Below are 14,089 nucleotides of genomic sequence, written 5' to 3'. Positions count from 1 at the left end.
TAAATATAGACCAATAACATTAGGCCTGTTGATGTACAACTACCTAACTGTAAAAATCGAACATTTAGATTTATTGCTATATTATAATATTAATGGCAGACCTTACAATTAGGGCCATTTCAAATAAAAAATTAAATGGTTGCAATCTAATCGCAATTAGCCTCGACTAGGTCTAATGTTAGTTAATACTACTAATAATAGCAATACTTATAGTGTTAATCGATAATTAACATTAGCCTGGGATAATAATGTTAGGTTAGATGTAGTCTAACATGTTAATTTTAACATTAACATTAGTGACTAGATTTTCGATAGAGCTACACTCACTGGCCACTTTATTAGGCACACCCCTACACCTGCTGTTTTATGCAGTTATCTAATTAGCTAATCTCTTGACAGGAGCACAGTGCATAAAATCATGCAGATACAAATCAAGAGCTTCAGTTAATGTTCACTTCAAATATCAGAATGAGAAGAAAAAAAAGTGATCCCTATGACTTTCATTGTGGCATGGGTGTTGGTGCCAGCTGGACTGGTTTGAGTATTTCAGAAACTACTGTTCTCCTGGGGTTTTCACAAACAGTCTCTAGAGTTTACACAGAATGGTGTGAAAAACAAAAAACATTGCGTGAGCGACAGTTCTGTGGGTGGAAATGTCTTGTTGATAAGAGAGGTCAGAGGAAAATGGCCAGATTGGTTCAAGCTGCCAGGAAGAATAGAGCAAATCATAGCAACTCTTTATAACCATGGCGAGCAGAAAAGCATCTCAGCATGCAACAGCAGAAGACCACATTGGGTTCCACTCCTGCCAGCCAAGAACAGGAATCTTAGAATCAAGAACAAGTTCCTATTAAAGTGGCCAGTAAGTGTATATCTAGAGTCTAGATCTATTGGTCCTAATTTTTTGAGTGAATTTGTTTTGTCCTCAACTTCTAGATCAACTTAGATTCTGGCAGAGATGCGAGCTTCTGTGAGCCCCTTTTTGCTTTTGCACCTTTGTAGGCATTGCTGCTTTTCAAACGTACCTTGCTGCACTGACTCATTGTAAAAAGACAAAATGGTTGACAGAGCATGCCTATAACCCTGCACTAAGAGTGTGTTGTGATTGGTCAATAGAGATCTTGCAGTCACGTGACCAGAAAGTACACAGCCGCCATCTTGTCGGTAAAAAACACAGCTAAATACTGCTGCACTCGTGTACAGAATGGATCAATTTCAACCAGGGCTTTGAACCGGTTCAAGGAACGAAAACGAAAACCGGGAACTTTTTCTATTTCACATGGAACAGAAACGAAACCAGAAACTTTATTATTTTTTATGTTCCGGAACAGAAACGCTTATTAAAAATAATGGTAACCGGTTAATACCGGTTTTTATTTTGTTCCTCAAAGTTTCCGCAGCCTACAAATAAAAAAGCCATTCTTCTCCTGCACAAGTTTCTATGACCCGCTGGGGTTCACTTCCTGTGTGACGTTCGCTGACTGAATGGAGAGAGCGGGAAGGTGGACTGCTATCACGTCTCCATTACTGAGTGTCTGAGCAAAGAAGAGCCTGAACGTTGCAACCTCCCTATTGGCTGTTTGTAAAAATGTATCAGTTGTTGCCCTTCCCACGGGAATCATCGCGGGCTCGAGAGATGAGACCTGACGAGTTAGTTCGTTGGTAGCAGAACAAAATGTCTGGACACAAATCGGGTTTTCAGAAAAGGAAAGAAAATAAATGGAGGGTCGAAAATACAAAAAAGGAGGCAGAAAATGCAAAATGAGTTTTAAGGTAGGACAAATAGTTACTTTTTAAGGCAGCCCGCCGTGGCTGCCTGCAGGCTTCCAGTTGTCATTGAATGGTTACTTTTCTGAGGCAGCCCGCCGTGGCTGCCTGCAGGCTTATTTATTATAGCCCATTTAGTTAAAATAGTTTATATAAAATGTTTATAGTTATATAGTTATGTGATGGTTGTCCTGATTTAGACTGGTGGGTTTTTTTTTTTTGGGGGGGGGGGGGGGGGGGGGGGTTGCGCGATGTTGCACCCGGGTCCAGATTAGGGCAGAACCGGCCCTGGCTACGTTTCAGGTGTAGTTTGTTTTATGTATGTACTTGCATAGATGTGTACTTGGTCTTCCAATATGGCGCCTAACAAAATCTCGCGGCGCGGTGACGTCATGCGGTAGCCCTCTATAGGGCCTGACTAGCCTTTGGTAACACACTAAACGAATTAGCTTTCATTTTTGGCACTTTTTCTGTTTGTGTAGATGGGAAGACATACTGAGAATCCAAATCGCCAACATTTGAAATAATAATTGTTTTGAATTATTTCTTGTCTTATTTAATGAAGGTTGTAATATAATTAGCCTACATTTGGCTTAAGCTGGATGAGACAGAGACATAATTTTATAGCCATTTGTTAAACCGCTGACAGGGAACGTAATTAACCGTTCCGGGAACGAAATTTTTTTGTTCTAACCGGTTCGGGAACGTCTATTTAATGGTGGAACCCAAAACCGGAAACGTTAAAATTCCGTTTCTGTTCGGAACGAACCAATAGGAAAAAAATTCTGGTTCAAAGCCCTGATTTCAACCGACGGACTACACGGCTCATTTTTCTAATGAACAGATAACTAGATATATGTCTAAAATAAACGATCTACAGATTAGTGACCCTTATGGCTTACCGGACGGAGTTTTCACGACCGTGTCAGTGGATGTTGAACTGCCAGCGGAATACCCGGACGTGTATAATTACCTCATTAACTTTCCCTCGCTGTTCAGTGGTGAAGCACTGCCTGCTTATAAATCTCTGGACAGTTATCTTTACAGAAATTCAGGATTTGTCAGCGACTCAGATGTGGCATCTTGTAAACAAGAAAATAACAATCCTCATTGGATGGGTAAGTCACTTAAGTATTGAGTATAGCACTGACCAGCCGATTATAGAATAGAATAAGGTAATTCCAGCTGTAATTCCAAATCGTCTGTCTTGTTTAACATGGATCTGGCGTTGGAGAGATAGAGGCTTAGCAGTGGACGTTTGAGTGGCTGTTTTCTGAGCTTAGTCAACAGGCCGGCTCTGCAGCCTCGCTTTTGCTTCCGCTCCCGGCGCCGCCTCCTTCGCTTTGCTTCCGATAACAATCCACGGAGACCCCACTGGTCTCGCTATCTCATCCGGAATGTTGTGCATGCGATGGAAATCACTGCAAACCGTCATTTTCTGCTGGAAACCAATGTCCAGTAAGTCCATACAGTTGTAGTGGATATTGAAGTCCGGTACAGACGAACAACACGCAAAAATACACACAAAAAACATAAAAAACGTGCACAGGTAGGGAGAGCTTGTAGCCGCAGCCGTTGTAGTAGAATTGTATATAGTAGGGTTTTCCAGAAGAAAAGGTAGAAGTAAAAGCAGAAGTAGAACCAGAAGTAGAAGTAGAAGGCGGAAATATGGCGTTTGACCGACAAGATGGCGTCTGTCACAATCTGGATCGGCTGTGACGTCACATGCAAGTGCTCCATATGCGTTACTTTCATTGCAAGTCTGCAACACTTGTTAGGGCAGGGTTCCCTAATTACTTTCCCCCAAGGGTCAAAGTATATGAAGTGTGCCAAGCCAAGGGCCAAAACAGCTGGCATTTTTTCCCATTGTGCCAATAAAAGTTGATTTAAGTGCATATGATGATACCGCTGCTGCTATCATCATTATTATTATTAAACTGGGATGCGTTCAGGACTGCTACCAATAGTCTAGATGAGTACACAGAGGCTGTGATGTCCTACATCAGCTTCTGTGAGGACTGCTGTGTTCCATCACGAACCAGGGTGAGTTACAATAATGACAAACCCTGGTTCACAGATAAGCTCAGATAGCTAAGGCAGCAAAAGGAAGAAGCGTTCAGAAGTGGAGACAGGTTTAAAGAGTCTAGGAATAGGTTCAGCAAGGCAGTGAGAGAAGCTAAATGTCTGTACTCTGAGAAACTCCAACACCAGTTCTGTCAACGACTCTACATCTGTCTGGAAAGGGCTCAGACAGATCACTAACCACAAACCTTCAGCCTCCCACCCTATTCACAACTTGCGCCTGGCCAACCAACTGAATGAGTTTTGTTGTCGCTTTGAAAGACAATGGGACTGTCCTGATAACATCACCCGTGACTCCACACTCCAGCCCACCACCCCCACCTTTACTGCTGCCAGAGCCTCTCTACAACTTCACACCTCGGAAGCCCATCCACCCTCCACCACAGCCTCTACTCTCTCTATTCTGGAGAGAGATGTCAATAAGCTCTTTAAAGCATATACGCAGAACCATGGCCTCACTTTCGTTTATAAATGCCTTGAGACCTTAAGAATGGCACAGGAATAGTTTTAAGTGTTAACAATAAATCTAATATAGTAATTTTTACAATTAAAGTGATTCATGTAGGTAGCGGTCTGAGTGAATGACCTTGATGTCTGTAACGTCACAACAGGAAGTCTATCGGTCTCATAGCCATTTCCGCTATACTAAAACACAGAGCTGACTGCAACTCCGATCCTCCATTTTGAGCTAATTTATCGCCATGCCACGTAGATGTGTTTTTGGCTGGTGCAGCAATACAACAGTAGCTGGATTTATGTTGCATTCATGGTCCAAGAATGTTCAAACTGCAAAGATTTGGATGCATTTTCTGAGAAGTTCACGGGCACATTGGGTGCCTATGAAGTGGTCTCTCCTCTGCTCATTTTCCTGAAGACTCGTACGAGACCTCTGATCTGTTGAGGAGCATTGGCTATAAGCCTGTAATGAAAGAGGGTACAGACCCAACAATTAAAGAAAACTCCAAGAAAAGGAAAGTATTTATTTTATTAATTTATTTTTTTAAAAGGAAAGTGAGTTCAGCTGCACCAGTCCTCCTGGAGTGAGCCGAGGGTTGTTGCTAAAATCTGGGATGGAACGGGATAGGACATATCGCTCGGGCAGTGACCTCCCTGCAGTTGTTGCTAAAACCAGTGACATCCTGCTCCGTCCTGGGTTCATCCCGCTCCGTCCCGGGTTCATCCCGCTCCGTCCTGGGTTTTAGTAATTGCCTGAGCCCAGCAGTAATGGCGGACTACACAGTATGAAGAAAAGTGAATGAGTGGAGCAGCCGTCTTATTTCTAAACTGGATATTGCTGCCATGTCTCCCTTACACGGAAGTAGTGAATGAACGGAGAACTGAACAAACAACTGAAAGTCAGATTGCTTTACGGTGGCGTAGTGGTTAGCACGGTCGCCTCACAGCAAGAAGGTTCCGGGTTCGAACCCAGCGGCCGGCGAGGGCCTTTCTGTGTGGAGTTTGCATGTTCTCCCCGTGTCTGCATGGGTTTCCTCCGGGTGCTCCGGTTTCCCCCACAATCCAAAGACATGCAGTTAGGTTGATGTGGGGTGGCCTTGGGCTGAGGTGCCCTTGAGCAAGGTACCTGACCCCTGACTGCTCCCCGGGCGCTCTGGTGTGCTGCCCACTGCTCTGAGCGTGTGTTCACTGCTTCAGATGGGTTAAATGGAGAGGATGAATTTCACTGTGCTTGAAGTGTGCATGTGACGAATAAAGGTTTCTTCTTCTCAAAAACAATCAGCCTTCAAGAAGCGAGAACACAGACGGGTAAGCTCTGACTCTCATTTGGATAAAAAAAAAAAAAAACACGTTGTTTACCTGCATTTAGATTAATACATGTAACTTGTATTGTGTATTTAAGTTACCGGTATAAGATTATTTAATTTGCTTCATAATATGATTGTCTCAGTTCATCTGTTTATTTAATTAGCCTTTTACGTTTTATCAGTGAAAATACATGCATGTACATGTATGTTGCATAAGTTATAACACCTATCCTGCTTTAATGAGAGTCCAGCCACAATCACTGAAGTTAAATCAGTCTTAGTTCAGCAAGTCGGTAACAGTATTTCATACTTTCACCATAAATTTTTATTTATATGACTTTGGTCTATAGCTGTCAAAGGCCTCGGCCTTAAACAGGTTACCGCTGTGACATCATGCATCCAGGTCTGGCTCAGTGGTTGCGTTAGACTTTTTCATTGTCCGTCATTTTGACGGACAGGGTCGTAAAAATTCCGTCATTGTCCATTATTATCTGTCATTTTATTTTAACTTTTAAATGACAATGTATATAGGCTATAAATGCTATATATTTAATAACTTGTGTTTTCATGGACTCATTTTCATTTAAAAATTAATTCACAGAACAAGCTTGTATTATTTAATCATTTATTTATGTATTTATGATGCAAAAAGATGAACAGAGATTCTGACGTTCGGTCACTTGTGAACCCATGTTCCCTCCGCTAAAAACATTGCGGCTGTTGTGCCTTAACGGGCATATGAACAATGTTATTTTACAACGTAGCAAGACAACTGGAGTTAAAAAATGAACAGTCCACTACAACGATTTAAGTGACAATCTAATTTGACCTGTTTGTGTGAGCTCAAACCTTCCTTCTGGCCCGCATGGATTTAAATTGGCAGCTCGCTTGTGCATAATCAAAGTCGTCAATGGAGACTGCTGCCGAGGCAATTGTCATTAAATTTTGCGTCTTTGCCTCGGACAGACGACTTCTCATTGACGTTTTAATTTTATTCTGAAGGCTGAACCCGCGCTCTACTGCGACACTGGAGACTGGAATAACCAGCGCCACTTCAGCCAAAGTTCTGAAGTCGGGAAACATTTCTCCCAGGGAAGTGATCAGAAGCTGGCAAGAGCCTCTGAAAGTTGGATTTCCTGACCCTGCTAGTACTCTCTTCATAGGGAGGAAATCCTGCAGCATGCGGTCTTTCTGCACCAGTGGTGCAGCTGCACCCCGTGGTGACCCGTAGTGGGCTGACACGGAAGGTCTTAAATAAAACGAAGTTATGTTTAAATGTTAGTTTGTCTACCCGTGCTCTCATTAAAATGATAGTTCAGCAGATATTCGAGCAGTGATGTTCCTAAGCTTCCTAAGCTTGCTGGGGAAGAATACAATAAATCGATATTTGTTTCATTTTAAAAACAAGAAAACAACTAGCCTAAATGAGCGCTATTGCATTAAGACGTACAGGCAGGGAAACGACACAAACAACCCAATGCCTCTCTTTTTTAATAGCAAAAATGACGTGTCTTCTGCAGAGAAGGGAAACATTAATACAGCTCACTGTGCTAGTGGTTAGAAAAGTCAGAGCACGGTCAGGAGCGCGATGGGGGGAACAGCCTTGCGCAGTGGCTACAATGTATACATGAGTAGCCTATGCACTGAACATCAAGACTGCCGCAACGTCGGCTCAGATTGAAAGTGACGGCAGTGAAGACTATGATGTATGTAAGAAAACTCTGCCACAACTTGTCAATCATTTCAATTGTGTGTTTCATTACGTTTTATTATTGTTATTACTAGGCTATTATTGTTATTGGTAATGGTAACGGTAAACATCCGTCAAAATGACCGACGGCCTTCAGATTTTTCCGTCATAGCTAAAAAAAATCCGTCAATGACGGACAATTGTCGGTTAACGCGACCTACGGTCTGGCTGGCTCACCAGGGCAGCTCAAATGCCACCTTTGCAGTCGATTTTAACTCTCAAAAATATATATTTTTTGTTCTCATTTATGCAGCATACAAGAGTCAAGGATGGAGATACTATCCACTCAGAAATTTATTTAAAAATAAAGGTTCTGCATATCTCCTTTAAGTAATGAAGTTGGGTACTTTGTCCACCTCTGCCCAGGTGTGAGGAATATATTCTGATATTCCCAATAGCAAAAAAACAATCATTAACAGCACTACAGCAAGTGACATATAGCAGGAAAAGGCAAAGATAAGTGTGTCAACTTTTCTACATATATTTTACATATCACTGCATATCATTAGTCTTTTTTGCTTGTGTTGATCTAATTTTGCAGGGTAGCTGGCATTGAAACTGACAGCATGCATAGTGTTGTGCCGTTTTAGATTATCTGCTTTGCAGACAGCTACAATCTGCATGCAGATTACGCTTGTCAATTTAGCATTGGCATGGTCCGGCAAAAAACAAAACAAAACTGATCAGTCCAGTCAGATTTGAACTGACGGTTTTCCTGGTCTACTTTGCACTTTTTCGTGCAGGCCATGTTGCTCTTCATTTAGGACAATTAACGTTATTATCATCTGACTTACTTGCAGTATTTCACTTAGATGGCAGGCGGCTTAGCTGGTGTGAGCGCAGCATGCCTTGACTTACGTCTTTTACATCTGTGTGTGCTCTATGCTGGCGTAGGGCGAAGGTCAAGTGTATGATGTGGGGTGAGGTCAAAATAACAAAGCAATGCACACTTTATTTATGTTAAGACAGGTGCATTAGTCCCAGTGGGTTGGCGCGAGCCAGACATTTGGCTCTCATGGGCCGGATATGGCCCGTGGGCTGCCAGTTGGGGTTCGGTACGTTAGGGCAGGGGTTCTCAACCTTTTCTGCTTTGAGGCCCACCTATTCATACTTGTAACGAGTCGAGGCCCATTAAAAAAGATCCCCAATTGTTTTGCCTCCTCTATTCTATTAAAATCTAATAATCTATTGTAAAGTGTATTAATGGAATGCAACATCACTCCCTGTTACAGATGGGAGCCCAGGAATTAAATAAGTGCAACAGAAACAAACTGGTTTTAATTGTAGGTATTGTATTCAAAACTGGATGGATGTGCCAGAAGCCAACATAAAACAGGGCATGCAGGGCATTCTCAGTCAAAAGGGATTAATGATCCAAAAGTGGAGTCTGGTCGTTTAACACAAGAACTTATTGCCATATTTGTATACAGTAAACAAGCAAGTTATTAAAACCAAGAAGTACACTCAAAAGAAGTGGATACAAGAAGTGGTTTCTACTCAATGGGATAGAGCCTTACAAGTTAACAAAGAATGACTTTTCCTATGAAAGAAAAATGTACTACCTAAATTTGACATTAGTAGAATAAATTTTGATCCAATTGTAGCCATAACTAAATACAAAGACAACAATGATGCATACTATTAACTTAATGTGAAAATAATTGAGATAATCAACAGATTTAAGGTTTTTTTTTTAAAGATTGTGTATATTTTTAGTCTTTTGTATTTGCAATTGTTTGTATCTGTACACAACCCCACCAGTTCTGCTGTTCAACTGTTCTGCTGTTCATTCATTCATTATGAGTTTGAAAATTATCCATCCGTTGAGTTCCCCGGCATCTCAAACTACCTGGTGCTGCAGACATCGTTCTACATGGGCAAACAGATGAAAACCTGGAAGAGCATGGAGGCGTACAACTTTTTATATGTGGCTGGGTTAAAGATCTGGGGATCAGGACACTACAAGATAGATACTGTATCGTTTTTGCCTGGGTAAATAGGAGTTTCTGGGCTTTTTGTACGTGTCTTTGAGAAGGTTGAAAAGATAAATTTTCAGATATTCTAGATTCATTACATATAAGGTGAAATATTTCAAACCTTTTTTCCAATATTCAAAATTATTTCAAAATCCAATACCTCAAATTATTAGAATATTTCCTAAGATCAATTAAAAAAGGATTTACAATACAGAAATATCCAACTTCTGAAAAGTCAATACTTGGTTGGGGCTCCTTTACAACGAATTACTGCATCAACGCAGCATGGCATGGATGCGCTCAGCCTGTGGCACTGCTGAGAAGTTATTGAAGCCCAGATTGCTTTAATAGTGGACTTCAGCTCATCTGTATTTTTGGGTCAGGTGTTTCTCATCTTTCTCTTGACAGTACCCCATAGATTCTCTATGGGGTTCAGGTCAGGTGAGTTGGCTGGCCAACCAAGCACAGTAATAGCATGGCCAGCATGGTAGTTTTGGCACTGTGGACAGGTGCTAAGTCCTGCTGGAAAAGAAAATCAGCACTTCTATGAAGCTTGTCAGCAGATGGAAGCAAGAAGTATTCTAAAATCTCCTGGTTGACGGAGACATTGACTCTGGACTTGATAAAACACAGTGGACCAACACCAGCAGATGACATGGCACCCCAAATCGTCACAGACTGTGGAAACTTCAGAATAGACTTCAAACACCTTGGATTCTGTGCCTCTCCACTCTTCCTCCAGAATCTAGGACCTTGATTTCCAAATGAAATGCAAAATTTACTTTCATCTGAAAAGAGGACTTTGGACCACTGAGCAACGATCCAGTTCTTTCTCTCCTTAGCCCAGGTAAGACGCTCCTGATGTTGTCTCTGGTTCAGACTTGATATTATGAATGCAACAAATGCCCTTTCCTGAACAGTCTGTGCATTGTAGCTCTTGATGCACTGACACCAGCCTCAGTCCATTCCTTGTGAAGCTCTCCCAGGTTCTTGAATCGATTTTTTTTGATAATCCTCTTAAGGCTGTGGTCATTCCTGTCGCTTGTGCACCTTTTCCAGCCAGCCTTTTCAGCAATGACCTTCTGTGGCTTACCCTCCTTGTGGAAGGTGTCGATGAACATCTTCTGAACAACTGTCAAGTCAGCAGTTTTTCCCACGATTGTGATTGTGTGTACTGAATTAGACTAAGGGATACATGGTATTTATGCTGTGTTATTCAAACTCAAAATGAAATACTCTCATGTTTTGAAATATGTTTTCAATTCTTTTTGTGCTCGAGGCCAAAATTATCAAAATTACAATAGAAAAAAATGTTTGAAACATTTTAGTTTGTGTAATGAGTCTAGAATATATAAAATTTTCACTTTCTTAAATAAGTGATGGAAAATATTGAATTTTTTCACAATATTCTAATTGAGATGCACTTGTATATCCTTAACAGGAAAAAAAAACAAGAATTTGGTGCACAACTTTCAAATTACTTTTGGTTTTCTGAAAGCAAGACAGTTCAAAATTATACATACAGACAATGTCAAAAATATATATACACCCATTTAGATTATTAATTTAGTGGTGCTGAATGTCTTTTAATTTGCCATGGCCTTTTAACTTTGTGTTAGTGATCATGATTGACTACAGCTGGTAGCTTCTCTGTACCAAAATAAAAAGGGTTTGTTTGACAGCACTCACCAGACTGATCGACACAGTATAATTGGTAAGTCCAAGGAGTTCAGTATAGATCTGACAAAGTGGATCACAGATTTACATAACTCAGGAATGTCTCTTGGAGCCATTTCAAAACAACTGTAGATTCCAAGATCATCAGATCAAACAATTGTACATGAGTACAGGTTACTGCGCGGTGTACACACTTGGCCAAGCCTCTTTGCTGGAAGAAGGCCCAAACTGTCACCCTCAGCTGAGAGGAAATTGGTTTGGATGGTCAGGAACAACCCAGGAACCATCAAAGCACAGGTCTGCCATGAACTGTTTATAGTCAAGCAAGTTTTATATTGCGATGGACTGAGGGGCTGCTGTCCAAGAACGAAGACCCTGCTCCAAAATCGACACTTTCAAGCCCGACTAAAGTTTGCAGCTGACCAAAGGGACAAAGAAAAAGCCTTTTTGAGGAAAGTTTTATAGTCAGATGAGACAAACATTGAGTTGCTTTAGTCAAAATGACTGAAGGTACAGAAGCAAAATAATGGTAGCATCATGCTCTGGGGCTGTTTTGCTGCCAGTGGAAGTGTTTTATTACACAAAGTGGATGGAATAGTGAAACACCTCAGAATTCTTCAGCATAATTTCAAGCCATCAGCTGGATGGTTGAAACTTGGATACAATGGGGTGTTCCGACAACACAGTGACACCAAACAAACATTAAAGCTGGTGGTGGAATGGATAAAGTAGGCTAACATTAAGCTTAAAACAAGTCCTGAGAACCCTATCAAAAACGTGGATTTTGCTTAATAAGTCAGGTCTTATGTGCCAGGAAACACACAAATTTAATTGAACTCTACCAAATTTGCCAAGAAAAGTGGTCAAATATCCAACCAGAATTTTGCCAGAAGCTTGTTGATGGCTACCAAAAGCATTTCTTCAAGGTAAAACTTGCTAAGGGACATTTAACCAAATATTACATGTGCTGTATGTATATTTTTGACCATGTATGTATAATTTTGACCATGTGCTGATTTCAGAAAACCCAAAATAAATTAATAATAATAATAATAATAATAATAATAATAATACATTACAACTGCACCAAATTCTTGTTTTTACATTAAAGATGTGTTGTACAATCATTCTGCCACAGTTCAAATAACTTAAAGCCCAATATCACCATAAATTTTATGTCCATGTTGACATTCATGTCTGTGTACACACGGTAAACTTCTTACTGCAACTTTATAACTAGTGGGGAAATTGATAAAGCAGTTTCTATCCTTAATACTAAAAAGTCACCAGGAGTAGAGGGGTTTCCTCCAGAGTGGTACAAGTCTATAAAAGAACAACTTCTTCCTCTGCTCCAGTCCTATCATGGAGGGAAGCTTTCATATCTGATATCCCAAAAGACAGTAAAGGTAGGATAGAATGTAAAGGATACAGACCAACCAATCAGTGTCCTGAACACAGATTACAAATTCCATGCATCTATATTGATTAAAGGATAGGGGCAGTGATGTCTCTTTGATTGATGAAGACCAAACAGGCCTCAGAAAAACAGGCAAACTCAAGATGACATAAGAAGGGCCCTCTATATTATTAATTTTATATACAAGTTTTGTTCTGCTCTCCCTTGATACTGAAAAAAAAAAAACTGTTGACTCAGTAGGGTGGAAATTTCTTCACAAAGTCATGAATAGATCTGGTTTTTGTAAAGACTTTATACACTGCATATGCACACTATTTTTCCCCAGTAGCAAGGATTCAGGTGAATGGAAGTTTATCTGTAGATATAGGTTTAAAATGTGGATGTAAACAGGACTACCCAGCTATCTAGTTTAATTTGTTTATCGACCCTTGGTCCATTGATAACACTGCTAAACAGCAACTGTTACTACTTGAAACTAAACAAATAAAGCAAGATAAAAGTATGCATGTTGAATTATTTCTATGTATTGGTGCTTGATAGATGTGTGGAGATCTATTGACTTAATGATGTAGAGACCTTTCTGATACAATGCTTTTGGGAAACTAAATGTTTGTCCAAAGAGAAGGTAGACTGACCCGAATATGAGCAGGTTCTTCTCCACTCTGAAGCATTCTGCTCGAAGATATCGCTTACTGCGGTCACCAAGGCGTCGTGAACGAGAGGGACGCTCCTCTGAGTCACTGTCTAGCTCTGAGAACTCCATCAGCTCATCATCCTCAAATGAGTTGTAGTGTCGTGTTTGTTTCCGCACACGAGGCGTATCGATCACAAGACTCTCCTACAGGATATGATAAGAGAAGATGCATCATCTAAGCACATACAGTACCAGTCAAAAATTCAGACACACCTTCTAATTCAATGTTTTTTCTTTTTTTATTAATTAAAAGACATCATGTCTTAAAGTAATGATGAACTTTCTTTTAGTGGTTCTTGACACAATATGGATTACTACAGTTGTGGAATAGGGCTATTTACTGTATTTTTTATTATTTATGATTTACTGTTTGATGGTCTCAAATGCATTAAGAAGACAAGAAATTCCACTAATTACCTTTTGACAAGGCACATCTGTTAAGTGAAAAGCATTCCAGGCAACTACTGCATGAAGCTGGTTAAGATAATGCCAATAGTGTACAAAGCTGTCATCAAGGTAAATGGTAGCTACTTTGATGAATCTAAGATATGAAACATATTTTTCTTTTTTTTAAACACTTTTTTGTTTACCAGATAATTCCATACACTAGTGCAGCTCAAACAAGGAGAATATTGTGAAAAAGTTCATTTTTTCATAGTTTAATTCAAAAAGGTAAACTTTCATATATTTAATATTCATAACATGTAAAGTGAAATATTTCAAGCCTTTTCTGTTTTAATTTTGATGATTATGGCTTATAGCTCATGAAAATCAGAAATTCAACCTCTCAAATTATTAGAATATTTCCTAAGATCAATTTTAAAAAAAAGGATTTACAATACAGAAATGTCCAACTTCTGAAAAGTATGTTAATTTATACACTCCTTACTTGGTTGGGGCTCCTTTACCATAAATTACTGTATCAATGCAGCGTGGCATGGAGGCAATCAGCCTGTGGCACTG

At 40.2% G+C, this 14,089-nt stretch overlaps 1 protein-coding gene across 21 annotated transcripts in view; it reads right to left on the bottom strand.

Annotated features, from left to right (window-relative positions):
* chd6 (chromodomain helicase DNA binding protein 6) overlaps nucleotides 1–14,089 on the bottom strand; it is a 379,195-nt gene that overhangs the window by 130,058 nt on the left and 235,048 nt on the right. For all 21 annotated transcript variants that reach the window (XM_060919167.1, XM_060919164.1, XM_060919158.1 and 18 more), the window contains one exon: nucleotides 13,068–13,270. In XM_060919167.1, coding sequence (XP_060775150.1) covers nucleotides 13,068–13,270 — 203 coding nt within the window. The remainder of the gene's footprint in view (nucleotides 1–13,067; nucleotides 13,271–14,089) is intronic.

The sequence above is a fragment of the Neoarius graeffei genome, chromosome 4 (genome assembly GCF_027579695.1).
Source record: "Neoarius graeffei isolate fNeoGra1 chromosome 4, fNeoGra1.pri, whole genome shotgun sequence".
Taxonomy (NCBI): domain Eukaryota; kingdom Metazoa; phylum Chordata; class Actinopteri; order Siluriformes; family Ariidae; genus Neoarius; species Neoarius graeffei.
This window is presented reverse-complemented; position numbering and strand designations above follow the sequence as displayed.